The sequence below is a fragment of the Phyllostomus hastatus genome, unplaced genomic scaffold, assembly GCF_019186645.2.
Source record: "Phyllostomus hastatus isolate PE091 unplaced genomic scaffold, TTU_PhHast_1.1 phas_contig_402, whole genome shotgun sequence".
In the NCBI taxonomy this organism is placed as follows: Eukaryota; Metazoa; Chordata; class Mammalia; order Chiroptera; family Phyllostomidae; genus Phyllostomus; species Phyllostomus hastatus.
Genome location: NW_025333873.1, coordinates 14,172,005 through 14,188,706, shown reverse-complemented (window position 1 = coordinate 14,188,706; position 16,702 = coordinate 14,172,005). Strand labels below are relative to the sequence as shown.

General features: G+C 51.9%; 1 protein-coding gene across 1 annotated transcript in view; it reads right to left on the bottom strand.

The window, feature by feature from the left end:
* Nucleotides 1-16,018, bottom strand: part of NOL10 (nucleolar protein 10) — a 51,915-nt gene extending 35,897 nt beyond the window's left edge. Inside the window, exons 1-10 of the mRNA XM_045844432.1 lie at nucleotides 15,838-16,018; nucleotides 13,113-13,158; nucleotides 10,711-10,809; nucleotides 9,371-9,448; nucleotides 8,015-8,052; nucleotides 6,750-6,886; nucleotides 5,808-5,873; nucleotides 4,173-4,233; nucleotides 2,191-2,276; nucleotides 562-640 (exon numbers count right to left, since the gene is read on the bottom strand). Of these exons, the coding sequence (XP_045700388.1) occupies nucleotides 562-640; nucleotides 2,191-2,276; nucleotides 4,173-4,233; nucleotides 5,808-5,873; nucleotides 6,750-6,886; nucleotides 8,015-8,052; nucleotides 9,371-9,448; nucleotides 10,711-10,809; nucleotides 13,113-13,158; nucleotides 15,838-15,903 (756 nt within the window). The 5' untranslated portion in view covers nucleotides 15,904-16,018. The remainder of the gene's footprint in view (nucleotides 1-561; nucleotides 641-2,190; nucleotides 2,277-4,172; nucleotides 4,234-5,807; nucleotides 5,874-6,749; nucleotides 6,887-8,014; nucleotides 8,053-9,370; nucleotides 9,449-10,710; nucleotides 10,810-13,112; nucleotides 13,159-15,837) is intronic.
* Nucleotides 16,019-16,702: the final 684 nt, after the last annotated feature.

Below are 16,702 nucleotides of genomic sequence, written 5' to 3'. Positions count from 1 at the left end.
CCCGCCACAGGGGGGTGGGCTCACGTGCTGAAGGAAAACCAGACACCTGGGACAGATACGTTTTGGAAACACTCACTAAACACATCTCTCGTCTACAGGAACTCCCAGGGCCTTCAGTGTAACTTCACACGCACTATGAATCCCCGAGAGTGGAATCTGCCCGAGGTCCAAACTCCTGGACCGCAGCCCTCTGTCCACGGACCCCACCGCAGCCCCAGCTCGAGCGCCTCCCAGACCAACCACCGAGGTCAGAACCACCGTTCTCGGGGTGCTGAGAGGAGTGTTCTGGAGCGTTCTCTCCACTCCAGCCCAGACACACAGGGCGGAGCGAAAGGAGGCTCACAGCTGTCGTATGGAAAATAACACGGTCACTAATAAAGACCACTACAAGAATAAGTCCCGTGCTTCAAGCACTCACAACAGTAAACCTCCTCTTGCCCCACCCTGTACAGTGCCTCACTCCCCGTCCCCACAGTGAAGACCTGAGGATGTTGCCCAGGACACATGCACGAAGCTGAAGTGCTAACTCATGCGGGACATGTCCAGCTTACACACACTCACCTGCCCTGTGGATGTCCCGACTGCCATGGTCAAGGCGCCATGGAACTTCAAGGCAGAGATGGTTGGTAAACTGTTTATCCTGAAAGGCAAAGCATTCGTGTTCCTTGTGCACATGGCCAAGCCTTCTTCCAAGTAACCGATTCATTATTAATCTTCACTTCAGCCCTGGCTGGTGTGGTTCAGTGGACTGAGTGCCAGCCTGCAAACCAAAGGGTCACTGGTTCGACTCCCAGTCAGGGCACATGCCTGGGTTGCAGGCCAGGTCCCCAGCAGGGGGGCGCATGAGAGGCAACCACACATTGACATTTCTCTCTCTTTCTCCTTCCCTTCCCCCTTCTCTAAAAATCAATAAATAAAATCATTAAAATAAACCCTTCAATTCTGATGGGGAAAGTCATATGTCTAGCCAGCTTTTGAAAAATGTAATTGTATCCAAACTTTCTTAGTCAAAGTAAAAACTAAGCTCTACGTATAAAAGTAAAAAATCTGTAGATTACCTTCAAAAACTGTAATACCTATTCTCAAAGCAGCTGCAAACAAACAAACTTCTGAAAACATAAAACCAGCTGAAAGCCCCAGTGTGACAGTACCTCCCACGTTCAGTCAGGGTACGGTATTTACAGAACACCCCCTTCCCAGCTGCAGAGGAAACCACGTTATACCCAGGCGGGGGATGCCCGTTTCCCCCTTTAAAGCTGGCCGTGTCCAAGCTGAAATAAAGACTGGGGTGCAAATGGGGCCCCTGGAATCTCTCAAAGTAACGAGAATGATGAACGGTTACGGTCACGGACCCGGCCTCTCACGCGGCAGCCACCAGCAGTGGCGCCGAGAGCAGAGACCTGGGTGGAGGCGGCGCCGGAGGACCAGTCAGGAGCGAACGCCAGTCCTCACTTCACTGCTCTCTCCGTCTAGGGGTCCTTGGCCCAGGACCTGCACACCGTCCAGGCTACCAACGATGGCCAGCATCCCCCGTGTCACTTGCGCCCCCTAGAGCCTCGGCCCAGAACTGCAGCGGGCGTCAGGGTGAAACCTCCAGGCCGCTCGCCCGCCGTATTCGCAGCCGTTGACTCTTCGAAATGAACTCTTGACCAATACTCACGCAGCAGTATGTTATTTTTTTTACCTACTCAAACTTTCTGTTTCCTCATAAACTGTCATTTTTTTTTTTTTCAGATAACTCGACCTCTCCGTGTTTTACAATTTCTGTTGTTACAAACGTAAACTGTCTCCCTCGTATCCTCCTAACTGGACACTGCTGGTAAACATCAAAGCCACACATTTTGTGCGTTTGTCCTGTAACCGATTTACTTAAGTCTCCTAACAGTTCCCACATTCCTCCCACGGATTCTGCCGGGGTTCTCAGGCAGGCACGTGACGTGCCACCTGCCGTCCCCACCCCGCAGCCGCACGGACCCCCCTCCCAGCAGGGGGAGCTGCTGGCCTCCCGGCTGGCCCACCCAGTGGGCTCGCACACACGCCCGGGTTTTTACAGAAGATGGTCGCAGGGACCACCACCGCAGCCCTCCGTGTGAACGAGCCCGCCCTCCGGTCACGGACTTGAACTCAGGGCCGACACACCCGCAAACGGCCGCGGACGCGTGTCGAAGCTGCACGCCGGCTCCCACTCACTCCGAGTCTGCGGTGACGCTGCTGAGCGCGCAGTCCAGCAGGCCGACTCGGCCGCGCGTCCTGGGGTCCCAGCACTCCACGCGGCCCTGCGCAGACAGACAGACAGACAGACAGACGACAGTGTCAGGCACGAGCTGCTCCTCGGAAACTGGCAGGCGAACGCCAAAAAGGCGTTAACGATCAAACACAGATATGCATAAAGATGAAAAATTGTTCACACTATTAACCATCTTAAAAGCAAGACCTCAAATGTACGTGGAAGGTGTGATCTCATTCATCGGTTATTATTATTATTATTATTGCAAACGTGGCTGTCACAGAGATTTAAATAAAATCTCATAAATCACGCAGCAGGTAACTCCAGATGGTCTAGGCTTCTGCTGCATCTCCTCCAAACGAGTTGAGAGACTTCACAGACATAAAGAAGAAAAGTCTACCCTTCAGAAATAAAAGGTGGGTACGCAGCTTAATTGCAGAGTAAATACAAAGTGGTTTTTTTAACCACAGTGATTTTGTGACCAAGCGTGACTGCCTCTGCGGCTGAAGCCTGCAACCTAATGCGCTTCAAAAAGCACAAATGCAAACCCTTACTGTCTGATTTTGATAATAACAAGTAATAAATGTTACAGCAACTGAAACAGAAGAAACCAAAATCCAACATATCGCCCTGGCTGGTGTGCCTCAGTGGCCCACCTAATCCTAATCTCCTAACGTAAAAATAATTTGAGTAAAGAGACCTAAATTTCATCCATGTGGGATTGGTTTCACGAACTACTCAAACTATTCAAACAGTGCAATCCTGTCCATCTGCTGACACAAATTCGTTTTGTGTTGTAACTAACTGTGAGCACCGCTGTATGAACACGTGTGTTTTTATGTCGTCGCATGCAGTGCAGGCCGTGAGAAACCTCACTCGAGAGGATACTGAGAAGGCTCAGCGTCAGCGCACACCTGCACACGCACACCCGCACACGCACACCCGCACACGGAACCCGAAAGGTAACACTGCAAACCGTTAAAGAGGTGCCTCTGGGCGGTGCGATCCGGGGACTGAAAGGCACAGAGGACACTTTTTAAATGATATCTTTCCGACATACTTGCTTTTTCAAAAAAAAAAAAAAAAAACCTACTGTGAGTATTTAACATTACTGTACTTAAAAACGTAAATCTGGAAAAACCTTGTCCAGCGTGAAGGACACTGAACCGGAGCTACTGTGGTCTAAAGGGAAGTGCTGTGCCGGGCCCTGGCTGAGGGCTCGGCGGGGTACAGTGTTGCCCCCCGCCCCCACAGGCCCAGGTTGCGGGTCCGACCTCTAGTCGGGGCACACACGAGAACCAACCGACGAATGCGTGGAACGGAGTGATGCTTCTCTCCCGCTCCCGCCCTTCCTCTTTTCTCTAAAACCAATACATGAAAAATGTTAAGCCCCGCCCCAAAGAAAAGATGAACAAAAGGGAAGCACTATGTATTTACTGGATGCTACTGCACAGGGCGTGCAAGAGACGGCCCCATCTGCCTTTACAGGCGAGAACGTTTTCATGTCGGCTGGTCCACGAGTCTCACCAGCACCTTTCTAAAGTCGGCACGGGAAGGGTTATTAGCTCCGTTTCACCGGGGAGGAGACGGCCTCAGGGAAGGCAGCTCACAGCCATCAAACTAACAAGCAGCAGAGAGCTGGGCCCCGTGACAGGGGGCCTCCTGTTAAGAACAAGAACGGCCGTCACGCTGCTCCCCGGAAGCTGGGACCCAGCAGTGACCTCCTGTCCAGCGCCGGGAGATCAGGGTCAGAGCCCACCATGCCTGCCGCAAGACTGGACAGTCCGCAGCAACCCCCGCGACCTCCTAGACAGAGCCCATCCCCGGCTGGTCGCCTGGCTAGCACGCCGCTCTCAGGAACCAGCAGCTCTGCCTTTCAATGACATTTTGTTCATCATCAAAAGAAAAACAAGTATCTTTTGAAAATCACGCAAGACGCGCTCACCTCTACCGTTCCCGTGGCAAACAAGCCGTGCGCTGAGTTGATGTCGCAAACGTTGTTCTCCCTGCAACGAGAGCCAGAGGGAGGAGCACGTGAGCCTCCGCTTCACGGGCAGGGACACCAGCGGGCTTGCTCGGCGAACAGCCAGCCCGTGGGGACGGGAGACATGCAGACCCTCCCGGTCACCTGCTCGTGAGAACGCCCGGGCATGAGAGGGCTGAGTCGGGCACACAGGAACAAGGTGTCTGACTCCCAGGGCAGGAGACAGGGAAGAACCTCCTTGGACACATGGTCATGACAGTGAGGGTTCATCTCCTTTCTCAATACATTTTCTCCCCAGGCACACAGAACACAGCTGGAGCCGGGCCGAGCCGGAGCCGTGACCAGTTTCAGCTGCGTAGGCTGCTCTGAGTCCTGTCTGCTTTGTCTGAAGAGTGGATACCTCATCCCCCTCACCTGGTTGCTCTGAGGACTAAATGGGAAAACTACAAAATGTTCAGTACAGCGTCCAGAGTGTACAAGACACACAATAATAATGGCTGTTATGCCCTGGCTGGTATAGCTCAGTCGGTTGGAACATTGCCCTGTAAACCAAAAGGTCGCAGGTTCAATTCCCATTCAGGGCACATGGCTGGGCTGCAGGTTCAGTCCCCTGGCCGGGGTGTGTACGAGACAACCGATCGATGTCTCTCTATCATATTGATGTTTCTCTCACTCCCCCGCCCCCGTCTCTCTAAAATCAATACGCATGTCCTTGGGTGAGGGTAAAGAATAATAATGGCTGTTATTATAAATAGATAATTGTGTGAAGAAAAGGTAAATTTTATTATTCAACAATGCACTATCATTTTTTTAAAGTAAATAGGAGGATTTCAAGTCAACCTGAAAAGAAATACTGAGAATTCACCTGATTGTTATCAGTGAATGTTCTCCCAACCTTTAAAAACCCTTTCAAAGCAACAAGGGAAATCCTGCCAGCTCTTTATACACACAGATGAGAAGTAGTCCAGCTTCCACCCTCCCCAGCTGTGTGCCCTGGACAAGCTCCTTACCCCCTGGGCCTCCGCTCCCACCACACAAATGCAGTCAAGTCCAAACTGAGTTAACACGCATGAAGCACTGAGCAGTGCCCGGCACAGGGGCCCTCCCACTATTGTTGCCACCACTGCTCCACACTGCCACTGTGACAGCTGCATTCCCAAAGGGCGTCTGTCTCTTTAGATAAAGCGAGAGTGTGGGCAATACCGTATGGTAAAATGAAAGGGAAAAAAGCCTTAAAGTTCTGCTAGCAAAAACATAAAAGTTTTTAAAATAGTACCAAGTAAATTCAAAATTTCTCCACGAGAACAAAACCAAACCATGAATGAAAATTTAAAGACTATGAAAAATAATAAACTGAACTTTTCAGTGAATTTTGAAATTTTCAAGCACATTTTTTAAAAATTAAAAATTTTAAGAAATCATTAGGTCCTTCAGTAAATTTCTGGTTTAAGTAAGAAAACTTAATGGGACTCCTTTTTAATTGGGTGGCCCGGCACCACTGAGCCGCAGCACACGTTGCTGGGTGACACCCTGAGCGTCTGGCTCCACCTCCTGGCCAAAACAAGCACAGCAGCATTCTCAAAACAAGGTACTCACGCGGCATCCGTCTGCAGAGGATTCAGGTACCGTCCTTGTTCTAGGTTTAATCTATAAACTTCAGAGCTGCAAAGTAATACAAAAGGTTAAAAATGTGGTAACTTTAAAGGTAAGCTACGATAAACTTTTCTTCAAATAAATATAATCTTTAAAAATACAGACAAGGGTGGGCAAAGCAGGCTTACAGTTGTCCGTATGGAGAATAACACAGTAACAAATAACACAAAAACAACTGCTCTGTATGCCTGCGACTGTGGGCCTGCTTGTGCCCGCCCTTGGGTGTGTGTCTCTCACTCATACACCATCGCCCCCTTTCGTGAAACACGAAAGTGTACTCTCAACCTACACACAATCGCCTATTTGTGAGACGGCTCCTGTGCAGAAGTGACTCACACCACCCCCGTGCCCGGGAAATAGCACGAAGTCACAAGGAGACTATCATTTATGAGGACCGCGGAGAATAAAAACCCAAAATGTACGCACACGTGCACGCATGAAAAGACTAGAAGGAACCACAAGAAAAGACTAATAAGGGCTCCCCCTGGACAACGTAATTGTGATTTTTTTAATACTTTTTAATATTTTCCAATATTCGCTAATAGATGTGTTATTTTTATACAATCATAAAGAAGGCCACATTTAAGGATAGAAAACTTTTAAAGTGGCGCTAAGAAACTTGCCTCACCGCTAACACGACCCCACCAGGTCGCCCGTCTCCCCCTAGGTCCAGAGCACCGCGCTAGAAAGAGCCAAAGAGAGAGTTTCTAAGACATCCCTTCGCTGTGGAACTCCGCCCTGAGAGCAACCGCAAGGCAGGGACCGTGGCTTGTCCTCCTCCCCACGCCCCTCCTCAACTCCTCCTCAAAGTCAGGAACAGCAAGTTGTGTCTCCCGGTCTGGGAAGTGCAGGGGAGGCGAAAGCCAAGGGCGCCGGACCCGATACCTTGCGCCGACGAAGTACAAGTCGCAGGACGGGTAATGGTACGAGAAGTCCCTCCCAAACTTGGGGATTCTGGTTTTGTAGTAAAAACCTGACTGGGAATGGAACTCAATGTATCGATCGTTATGCAAGAAGACGATCTGAAAGTGAGACGGGAAAATTAGTCTGCTTGGGTGTCATCATCGCCACAACGAACAAAGCTCGAAAGCCCCTGATCTCTCTCCCCGGCTTCCTTCCCTCTACACACACGTGTCTACGTGTGCACGCGCGCACACACACACACACACACACACACACGCACACACACGTCTCCACCACGACAAGTTCCGCGGGCACTCGATGGCCCCCTGCATCCTCGAGAGCTTCTCCGCAAACCGCGCCTCTGGCCGAAAGGCTGAGCACAGGTGCCCCTGGCTCCTCCGACACCAGCGCCTCCCAGCGCAGCTCTGCGCGGCGCCCTGGACGCGTGAGTCCCGCTCAACGCGTGTTAACAATCTCGTGATCATCAGACACGGTTTGACAAACTTGTACAGACTTAACTTTAGTGAATTACACAGGTATCTTTAAAATCTGCGGGTGGTATGTAAAAGCAAATTTACCAATATCTAGGTCAAACAGATTATAAAATCACACGTCCCCAAACACAGGACGAAAGGCTGCCGTAAGCGAAAGGATAAACCAGACTCCGCAGTTTCCAGACCTGAAGACAGCACAGGAAGTCTGTCAGCTAAGGAAATGCAATTTTCCTCCAAGATGACATCGGACATTATTAAGTTTTTCACTGAAATTGAACATGGCAAAGAAAAAATATACATAGTTGGCTGTGTTTTGAATTGTTTTGGAATGTGCCATGACCACCGATTTGCAGAATTAATAGAATTGAACACACAACACTGCTATTTTACCTCTCACATGTGAACGTGAAAGCAACCTGGCAAATGACACCGGCTCCAGTGCGGTAACGAAAAACCACACGTCGGGACCTAAAACCCGACTGCTGCTGCCCATTCTTAAAAATGCAGTCAAGGTCTCATGTGCGGCACGGAAAGTTTACTTTAACATTGGACTGGACAAACGCCCTCTCGGTCACTGCTGTTTGAAAAGATGCTACACATCATACATGCGACAGACTAAAAATGTATTAACAGAAAGTGACAGGTTTTACCACACAACCATTTCAAATTTCACAACGGGAACACCACAGAGACACATCGTAAAAATAAATTCCACTCATTCGTGTCTGGAGGACACAAACCGATCAAGCGTACCTTTGAATAGTCGTCAGACAACGTTTCAAAGGTGACCACTGAAAAACAAGAAACAGTAAGGAAAAACATAATCATCAATTCGTGTTTTTAATAAAAATGCAAACTTAATGCAAAGATTCTAAAAGTTATATACAAATGCCGGGCTTTTCTACCCTTTTTGCCCCTATATAAAAACAAAGTTGCCATATTATATTGCTCCCAAAACATCAAATGGAAAATTTTAAACTTTTAATTTCTCAGTACTCATCAACTAAATTTTGTACAGAACTGACACCAATTTAAAAATTCACAAAACATAACGACTTCTAAATTTTGCCAATTTTTCTGAAATGCTCAAAATAAACTAGACATTAAAGAACATTCAAAATTTTGCTTAAAAGGAAAGATAATAGTGGCCCTGGCCAGGTAGCTCCGTTGCTTAGAGCATCGCTCCGATACGCTGAGGTTGTGGGTTCGACCCCCAGTCACAGCACATGCAAGAAACGACCAATGAGTGCACAGATGAGTGGAACAACGGGTCGATGTTTCTCTCTCTCTCTCTAAAAACCAGTAAATAGAAGAACAGTAACCTTTCACTCATCCGTGGTGCATCAGGCACACACACACACGGAGCGGAGACAGTCCTGACCAGCAGCACAGGGAGTCTGTCTCCGGGGAAACAGGTTCGGAGGGCACAGGCCCACCCTTGTCCCCCGATCTCGAACAGGAGGCCACCTGGTAAAGACGGCCGGACGGCCCCCCTTGAACCTGCCTCAGTGCGGGCAGGATTCTGAGCACGGCCCCCGCCCTCGAACAGTCCCCTTCTCTGGAGAGCGTGGGTGGGACCTGTGAGTGCCGAGAGTCGCCGCCTCAAGTGGCAAAGGGGCGACTTAGAGCCCCGGGAGCCCTTTAAAAGCAGAGTTCTCCCCCGCCGGCAGCAGAAGGGAAGCCCGGAGGGCCGAGAGGGACCCAGGGAGCCGCTGCTCGAAGGCGGGGGGACTGGGGGACTGGTCTGCAGGCGGCCTGTACAAGGGAGAGAGGCCCAGGCTGGCAGCCGGCAGCAAACAGGCCCTGAGTCCTAGGACCGCATGGAACCTCACGCTGCCAACGGCCTGAAAGCTCGGAAGCGGTTCCTGCCCTGAGCCTCCGGACAAGCGTCCGACCCGGCTGGCACCCTGAGTCCAGCCCCAAGTCCAGCACGCACCAGAACGCCGATGGACTTCCCCTGCAGGGCTGTGAGCCAGTACACGGGTATCTACGGTACTTCGTTACACAGCAGAGAACATGAACGCACGACCCGTTCTCATTTTAGCAAGCAGAAGAGCAGCCAAATACAAAAAGCTACTTTCGTGAATTCAAATTGAACGTCTTTCTTACCTTCTGAGTCTAAACACCTCTCAAACTTCAAGGACAACTGGTAGGTGTCGTAGCACCGGACCCGAGGCTTGTAGGTGCCTGTAAGAAAGTCACTGTGATGTAAAACCCGAAGGACACGCTCATCGCGGTCAGGAGCCCGCAGACCTGCCGGATGCACTTCCTGCAGAGGTCAGCAGGGTTCGCTGCGACCGCATTCGAGGGGGAGAACTCAGAAGCCGCCCTCCCCAGTGTCCCGAGGGAAAAATGAGCAAGGATATTTAAAAGCGAGTTACAAACAATTGCCTGGGTGATGCTGTTCTTAAACTGCGGCGCACCGGACATTTGCACACTCACAGCTCTTCCTCCGGCCCTGACGAGGACTGTCAACACAGAGTCCCAGCGACACAGAACACTAGGTGTGTGACGTGGGAAATTACTGTATTAAACGTGACCCTTCTGGGAACTCGCACGCACTGCTGGTCGGAGGGTAACGTGGCCGGCCACTGTGGGGAAAGTCTGGCACTGTCACCAAGCGAGACACCCGCCCCCATGACCTGGCCATGTCCTCTGAGCAGGCCGGTTCACGGTGCTTTACCGGTAACGGCCAAAAGCGGAACAGCCGGGGCGCAGCACAGGGAGAAAAAAATACAATGTGGCACACGCTCCTGTAAGGAAACACTATTTGGTAGTAATAGTTTTGTTAAAAAAGGGCGAACTGCAGATAACGTGTGGAGCGCAAACACGCGGTCCCAGGTGAAGTAAGTCTCACGCAAACAGAGCACGCGGCGTACGGACGCATTTACATGAAGTTCTCACACAGGCTGCATTCATCTGCGCTGCAGACAACAACAGACAACAACAAAAACCAGAGCCGCGGCTGCCCGCGCGGCAGGAGCGGGGTCGACCGTGCGGGCGTGAGGGCGGCGTCCGGGGCAGGTGCAGCGGAGGGAGCGCCCCAACCCCGGCAGGTCTGGGCTCCACAGGCGTCGCATTTGTCCAAACGCATCCAACGGTACAGACCCGTGCGCTTCACTGTGCGTACACACACGTCTACTTCAAAAAGCCACAAACGAACACTGAACGCGAGCGAATGGCGCACGGGAGTGCTTCAGAGGGAGAGCGTGCTGGCAGCTGCAATGTGAGGACGGACAGACGGACACGGGCCAACCAGATGCAGCACACTGCTGGCGAATCCCAGTGATAGGTAGATAAACGGATGTTCACTACACAATTTTAAAAAATAACTCTACGTTTCGAATTTTTTTACAATAAAGTGTTAGGGTAATTTAAAAAGTGACCTATCCCACCATGATATTTCCTGATACGAGATGTACATAAATTATAACCAAAAGGATGCTTACCAGTTGCCAAAATATACTGTCCATCTTTTGAAACCTTAATGGTGGTACTAACAGTAGGCATTTCAAAATCCTGAATCAGTTCAATTCTTCTGCGGACATCTGCAGAGAGACAGAAGGGGCAGCTGACCCAGTGGTCACGTGACCAGGCGCAGGCAGCCAGCGCCTGCAGCGGTCCCACCAGCAGATCTGCGAGGCCCGTGCTTCCGAGCCCCGGGAAACCCACCGACAGAGCCAGCCCCACCTACCACACGGCACGGCTTCCTCGTGGCTCACACCTTACTTTTCCCCACTAAAGTATCTTGTTTTAATTTTTCAAAAAGGAAAAAAAAAACATCATTAACTGGAAAACATCAGGTTTTAAGACCTGGATGATGAGGGAATCGAATAAGCATTAAGCCACTACCATTATTCAATCGCGGCTAAGACAAAAATCCTACCATGTTCTTTCTAAATAATAAGTTTAAACCTTGGAAATCTTAAGTTATGTAAGAAACGGCTACCACGGTGCCTCTGTTGGCACTATGCTCTACGGCCAGGAGGATCCAGGCGAGAGGACGACGTGGAGATCGCTCTGAACCAAAACCCTAAACTGGTTCTCACAAAAACTGGCTGGTGTGGCTCAGTGGACCGAGTGCCGGCCTGCGAATCAAGGGTCACCAGTTTGATTCCCAGTCAGGGCACACGCCTGGGCAGGCCCTCAGTAGGGGGCGTGCACGAGGCAACCACACATTGATGTTTCTCTCCCCTTCTTTCTCCTTCCCTTCCCCTCTCACTAAAAATAAATAAAAAAATATTTTTTACGAAAGCGTAGATTCTTGCTGGCTGCTGTCGTAACAATGTGCCTATTACAAGGACTGTTTCGCTCTGGCCAGGTAGCCCAGGTGGCTGGAGCACCATCCAGATGTGCCAGTGTTGCGTGTTCGGCTCCCAGTCAGGGCACGTGCAGGAGGCAGCCAATGGGCGCAGAGACAGGTGAAACAGCACACAGATTTCTCTCTCTCTCCCCCCACCCTCCTTCCTCTCTCTCTAAAATCAATAAAGAAAAAAATAATTTTTTTAAAAAGGACTGTGGCCCATCATCGCTGCCTTGCCCACTAAATGTAACTGTAAGACTCAGAAGGACTGAGCAGGAGTGGCCCACGAGTCTGAAGACTCAGAACAGCTCCGAGACGGGCTGACGGGAGCAGCAGCGAGGCTCCGCTCCCTCTGATCCCCCTGACTGCTCCGGACGCTCTCTCGCACACCAGCTCTCTCGCACACCAGTACACTCGGCTGCAGCGAGCGCGCGAGGAGAAACCGGAGTCGGTCAGGTTACTGGCGCAGCGGCCTCTGTTCCCCTTTGACGGAAAGTCTTCAATTTCCAACGCCAGCACCACAGAAAGCCCGTAGTCTCTTCCAAAATGCTTGCCTTGGGCATGTATCTCTCATCGAGAAAACGCTGTGATACCTTAGGTCTTTTGATTTTTAGAGAATAACAAGTAGAATATACGAGAAGGTGAGTCATCCTTCATATATAAACAACTGTACTGGAGAAGACAGAATGGAAATCTGTCCAGAGTAATGTAAGGGCTGGTCTCGCATGCCTATCTTCCTGCTGCTGTAACTTGAAGAATCTAAATCTTCCGCAATGACCTTTCATTGTTCATGTTCGTATGTCCAGCAAGCAAGTTACTTTGTTCAGAATGACAACGGTCACTGTCTCTGTATCTCGAAAACTGCGAACGGACTCAACAAACGGAGACCCCGATACACCGGAGAACGCAGGGGTGGTGGAGCTAGTAGGAGACAGTCCCCCGGGGGTTGCGGACGTCCCTACGCATCTCGCCGGCTGTGGCAGCGCTGCCGGGCCCTGGCGACTCCTTTACCTGAGCCTCTCTCAGGGTTACGCACGCAGCCGGGAGCCGGACAGGCACAGCATCGCGGCTCCTCTGCACAAGGAGCAGGCCCCTTCACTGCTCGCCATCAGAGCAGCGCGCGTCCCGAACCCGGTCCTCCTCGGCTGCGCCGCGGACCCCCTGCGTGCGGACACCGTCCGGGTCATGCTGGCTGAGCGCCCCGCGGGGCTCCGAGCGAGGAGCACCGACACACCAGCTGACGCTCACGCTACGTGCCGTGTCACGTGGGCGACGGAGTCCTCGTCTCCCACCCAGGAGCACCGCATCTGCTGTTACCCACGGGACAGTGAAAGGCTAGCTTATCGGCTTTTAAGCAGTAAAATCAATCCCACGCCCACCAGGAACACATCGACCACGACAAAAGATTTCTTAAGATGGAAAAGGGCAAAACCTTGTTTCCCGCTGCATGTTTGCCAACCTCACTCAAGGATGGGAGCAGTGAAGACCGGCGGGGCTGTGACCTGGGTGTCGGGCGTCGCGGGGGTGGGGTGGGGAGGGGACACTCACCGACATCCTTCTTCTGCAGTGCTCGCTTCTTCCTGTCGGAAAGCCACTAAGGAAAACGGAGAGGCTTCACTTTAAAACATGCTGGCATGAATTGTCTCTCTGCTGGCAGAACTAACACGTGCTCACGTTTAAAAAACTTAAAACCTTATATACATATGTAACACAGAAAGTAAAAATATTCTGTAATCCTAACCCTACTGTTAACACATCTAGATTTTCTAGATTTTTTCTTGTACATATTTGCATATAATAGACGATAAATTTTTAGAACTACCATGTTTTACGTAAATCTAAAAAAAACAGTAAGCCTCAAACATTACATCTAATATATGGAACAGATTTACAGGTTTGTGTTAGCCTTTGATTTGACGTTAGGCAGTAATAGTTCAATTAGCGGGGATGTTAAAAGTGACGAGCAGTTGGATTCCTTCACATCAGCCTGACACCAGCAGGACGAGGGCATATTACTACCACGGCTGCCCCTCTAGTAGGGGACTCACTTCCTCTTCTCAGGAAGCGAGGCTCCACCTGGGGGCGGCCGGCACAGCAGCGGTCTCGTACAGCCCGAGCGAACAAGCTTGGGGCGAAGGAGAGGAGACGGGGGACTTCCATCTGCATTAGGGCCTGGGACCCCGAAGGGCCAGAAATCCCCAACACACGATGATGGGAAGGAAGGAAAGTTCCTTCAGGCGCCTCTGTGCGATCGGACAGCACCACAGCAGGGCACACGAGGCTGAGATCCACTTGGGGCAGGAACAGGTAAGTAAAAAGTTAAAAACAAAGTTTGCCAAGGAACGGAAAGGTGTCACTAATTTCAGCCATCGTTTCTGGACTCTGTAAAATCCTAGGTGATAAAGAATGGCACTTTACCACTGTCCTGTAACTTAATCAGAAACCGAGGGAAAGAGCTCTGGGAATGCTGGTGAACTGATTCTCACACTAAACAGACGCTTCACTGTTAAAAAGAAAAAAAAAAAGACCTCACTGGATCTGACATCTGAAGTAGCAAAAGAAACACAAGCAATTTGCTGATGAGTTAGAATTACTTTAAAAGAAAACTCAGAGAAACCACCAAACTAGAACACACAGCTGTTCACTCAACATTCCCACTTGACGTTCACTAGAACGTCAAACCTTAAGTACCGAAAATAAGACTTTTGATTCTTTTCGCCCACCACGTGCCCAGTTGTTCAGACCCCAAACCCAAGAGCTCTCTCGACTCCTTCCTGTCATGTCGACTTCTGCTCACCGCTGTCCCGCCCTCCAGCAGGTCCCACCGGCCTGCCTCCCGAGTCCCCCGTGTCTCGGCATCCTGTCTGCTACCTCCCCGGCCCGGGCCACCTGCGCTCTCAGCTGGACCACCTGGCTGGTCCCCACGCGTCTCTCCCCCGCTGTGGTCCTCTGCCACACGGCAGCCCCATTGAAAGCCCAACGGTGGTGACTTCCAGCAGCACCAGGAAAACCCCGACTTCTCACCCTGGCCTGCGAGGCCGGCTCTCCGGCCTCGTCTGCCCCCGTCCCCCCCACCTCGTTCCACCCATCACGGCCGCGCCTGTGCCTCTCAGTGTTCCCCACACGCCAAGTGGGTGCCCGCTACGGGGCATTTAGGCTTCTGTCCTCTCAGCACTGAAAATTCCCCCCATGCCTTCACGTGACCGGCTCCTTTTTACAGTCCAAGTGTCACCTCTTGTAAAGAGGCCCTCCCCGAAGGCTTTCTCCAAAACACCCCACCCAGAACAGCTCTCTGCAAGTCACTCATCACTCACAGCACCCATCATGTGATCAGAAGGGCTCCTGTCGGCTCCCCTATTAGCCCTTTTCCCCAACACGGTCCCAGGTACCTGGCACTCAGAGCAGGGCTGCCTGCACGAAGCCACTTCTCGACAACTGTGCAGAATGGACAAAACTAGAAGGCCCTGGTGTCTGGAGAACAGCTGGAAGCCAGGGAACTATTTAACCTGAACTCCAAGAAGAAAGGAAGGATCTGATCACTGGCTCCCCATCTTTCGGGGGTGGCCGCGTGGAAGAACAGCTGGGTGGAGTCTGACGTCCAAGGGCAGGCTGGGACAGCAGCAGCATGCTAGCAATAAAGCAGCGTGTCCTAAAACCACAATCTAACAAGGAATCTGAGGACGGACAGGAGCTTCCGCAAAAAGCGTCCTCTTGTATAGAAACCTGACCATCACTTATAAGAAGGAAACACCACACTTCAGAGCCTCGGTGTGTGACCCCGGGTGAGTCACCTCACTGGGGCCACTGCGTGTTGCAGGCATGAGAACACAGGGAGAAGCACCCATCTTCCCTGCCCCTTCCAACCCTGACGCTTAGGACCCTACGACACCAAGCGACGTGCAGCGAGTTTGAAACTGCCGCCCGCCCCTACAGCATCATTCTGCAGAGCCCAGGCCTGCCTTCGCCTCGCTCACGGCTGGTATTTCTAGAACTTGGCACTCAACAGGTACTCAACAAACACCCGGCGAACCGGCAGTGAAACGAGGGAGAAATGTCGTTCCATCAACCTGCCCCGGTTTCCTCCTCGTGGGACAGCGGCTGCGAACGTCCACGGGAGCCCAGAGGGACGCGTCCTCCGCTCGGCAGAACCCTACCAAGGTTCGCTCCAAGCTCACGCACCCTGCTCACCCCTCGGCCCCGCTGCTGGCGCGGCCACGGCAGCGTCCTCGGCTACCGGCACGGACAGCTCCCCGAGGGGCCCCGGGCGACTCACCTCAGGAAGGGACTTGCCGCAGCTGAGACTGTAAATCTTCACCTCGTTGAGGCTGGAGACCTGCATGGTGTCTCGGAGGAGCGGCGACCCACGCTCCGAGCCAGGTCGCTCCCACGAGCATCAGCTCCTAGGGACTCCGCGGCGCGCGGCGTGCGGAGTGTAGTGAGTGGCGTGCGGCGCCGGCCCTGGCTGATGACGCACTTCCGGCGCTGGGGAGGTGCCGATTTCCGGAAGAGGGAGCGTGGCGGAACTAGGGAAGGGGAGCGGCAGAGCGGAGTGGATGGAAATCGGGGGCGCGATGGGGCTGCTGAGGACCCCGCCGGGGACCCCACTGGCGAGGGCCAGAAGCCGCTCTTCTCTTTTCCACGTCCTGAGCGGCAGGAAGCGCTTAAAGTTGCTGCCCAAGCCCAAGTGTCGCAGTCCCGGGCGGGCGGGCCGGCGGTGTTGGGGCTGACCTGGGCTTCGCGAGCTGGGTGGCGGGGATTCAGAGTGGTAGTGTAGGATAGTGTGTGTGTGTGTGTGTGTCAAATTATATAGGTTTCATGTGTGTAATTCTATGATATTTCCTTTGTGTATATTGCATTGTGTTCACCACTCCAAGTCAAGTCTCCTTCCTTCACCATTTACTGCCCCTTTTCCCTCCTGCCTCCCCCACCCCCTTTCTGGTAATCACCACGCTGTTGTCTATCTATGAGGGGTTTTTTTTTCTACTTAATCCCGTTTTCACCCAGCCTCCCAACTCCCCTCCCCTCTGAGTAGCTGTCAGTCTGGTTTTTTTCCTGGGATCTCTGAGTCTGTTTCTATTTTGTTTGTTAGTTTATTTCGTTCATTAGATTCCACATGTGAGTGAAACCATATGGTACTT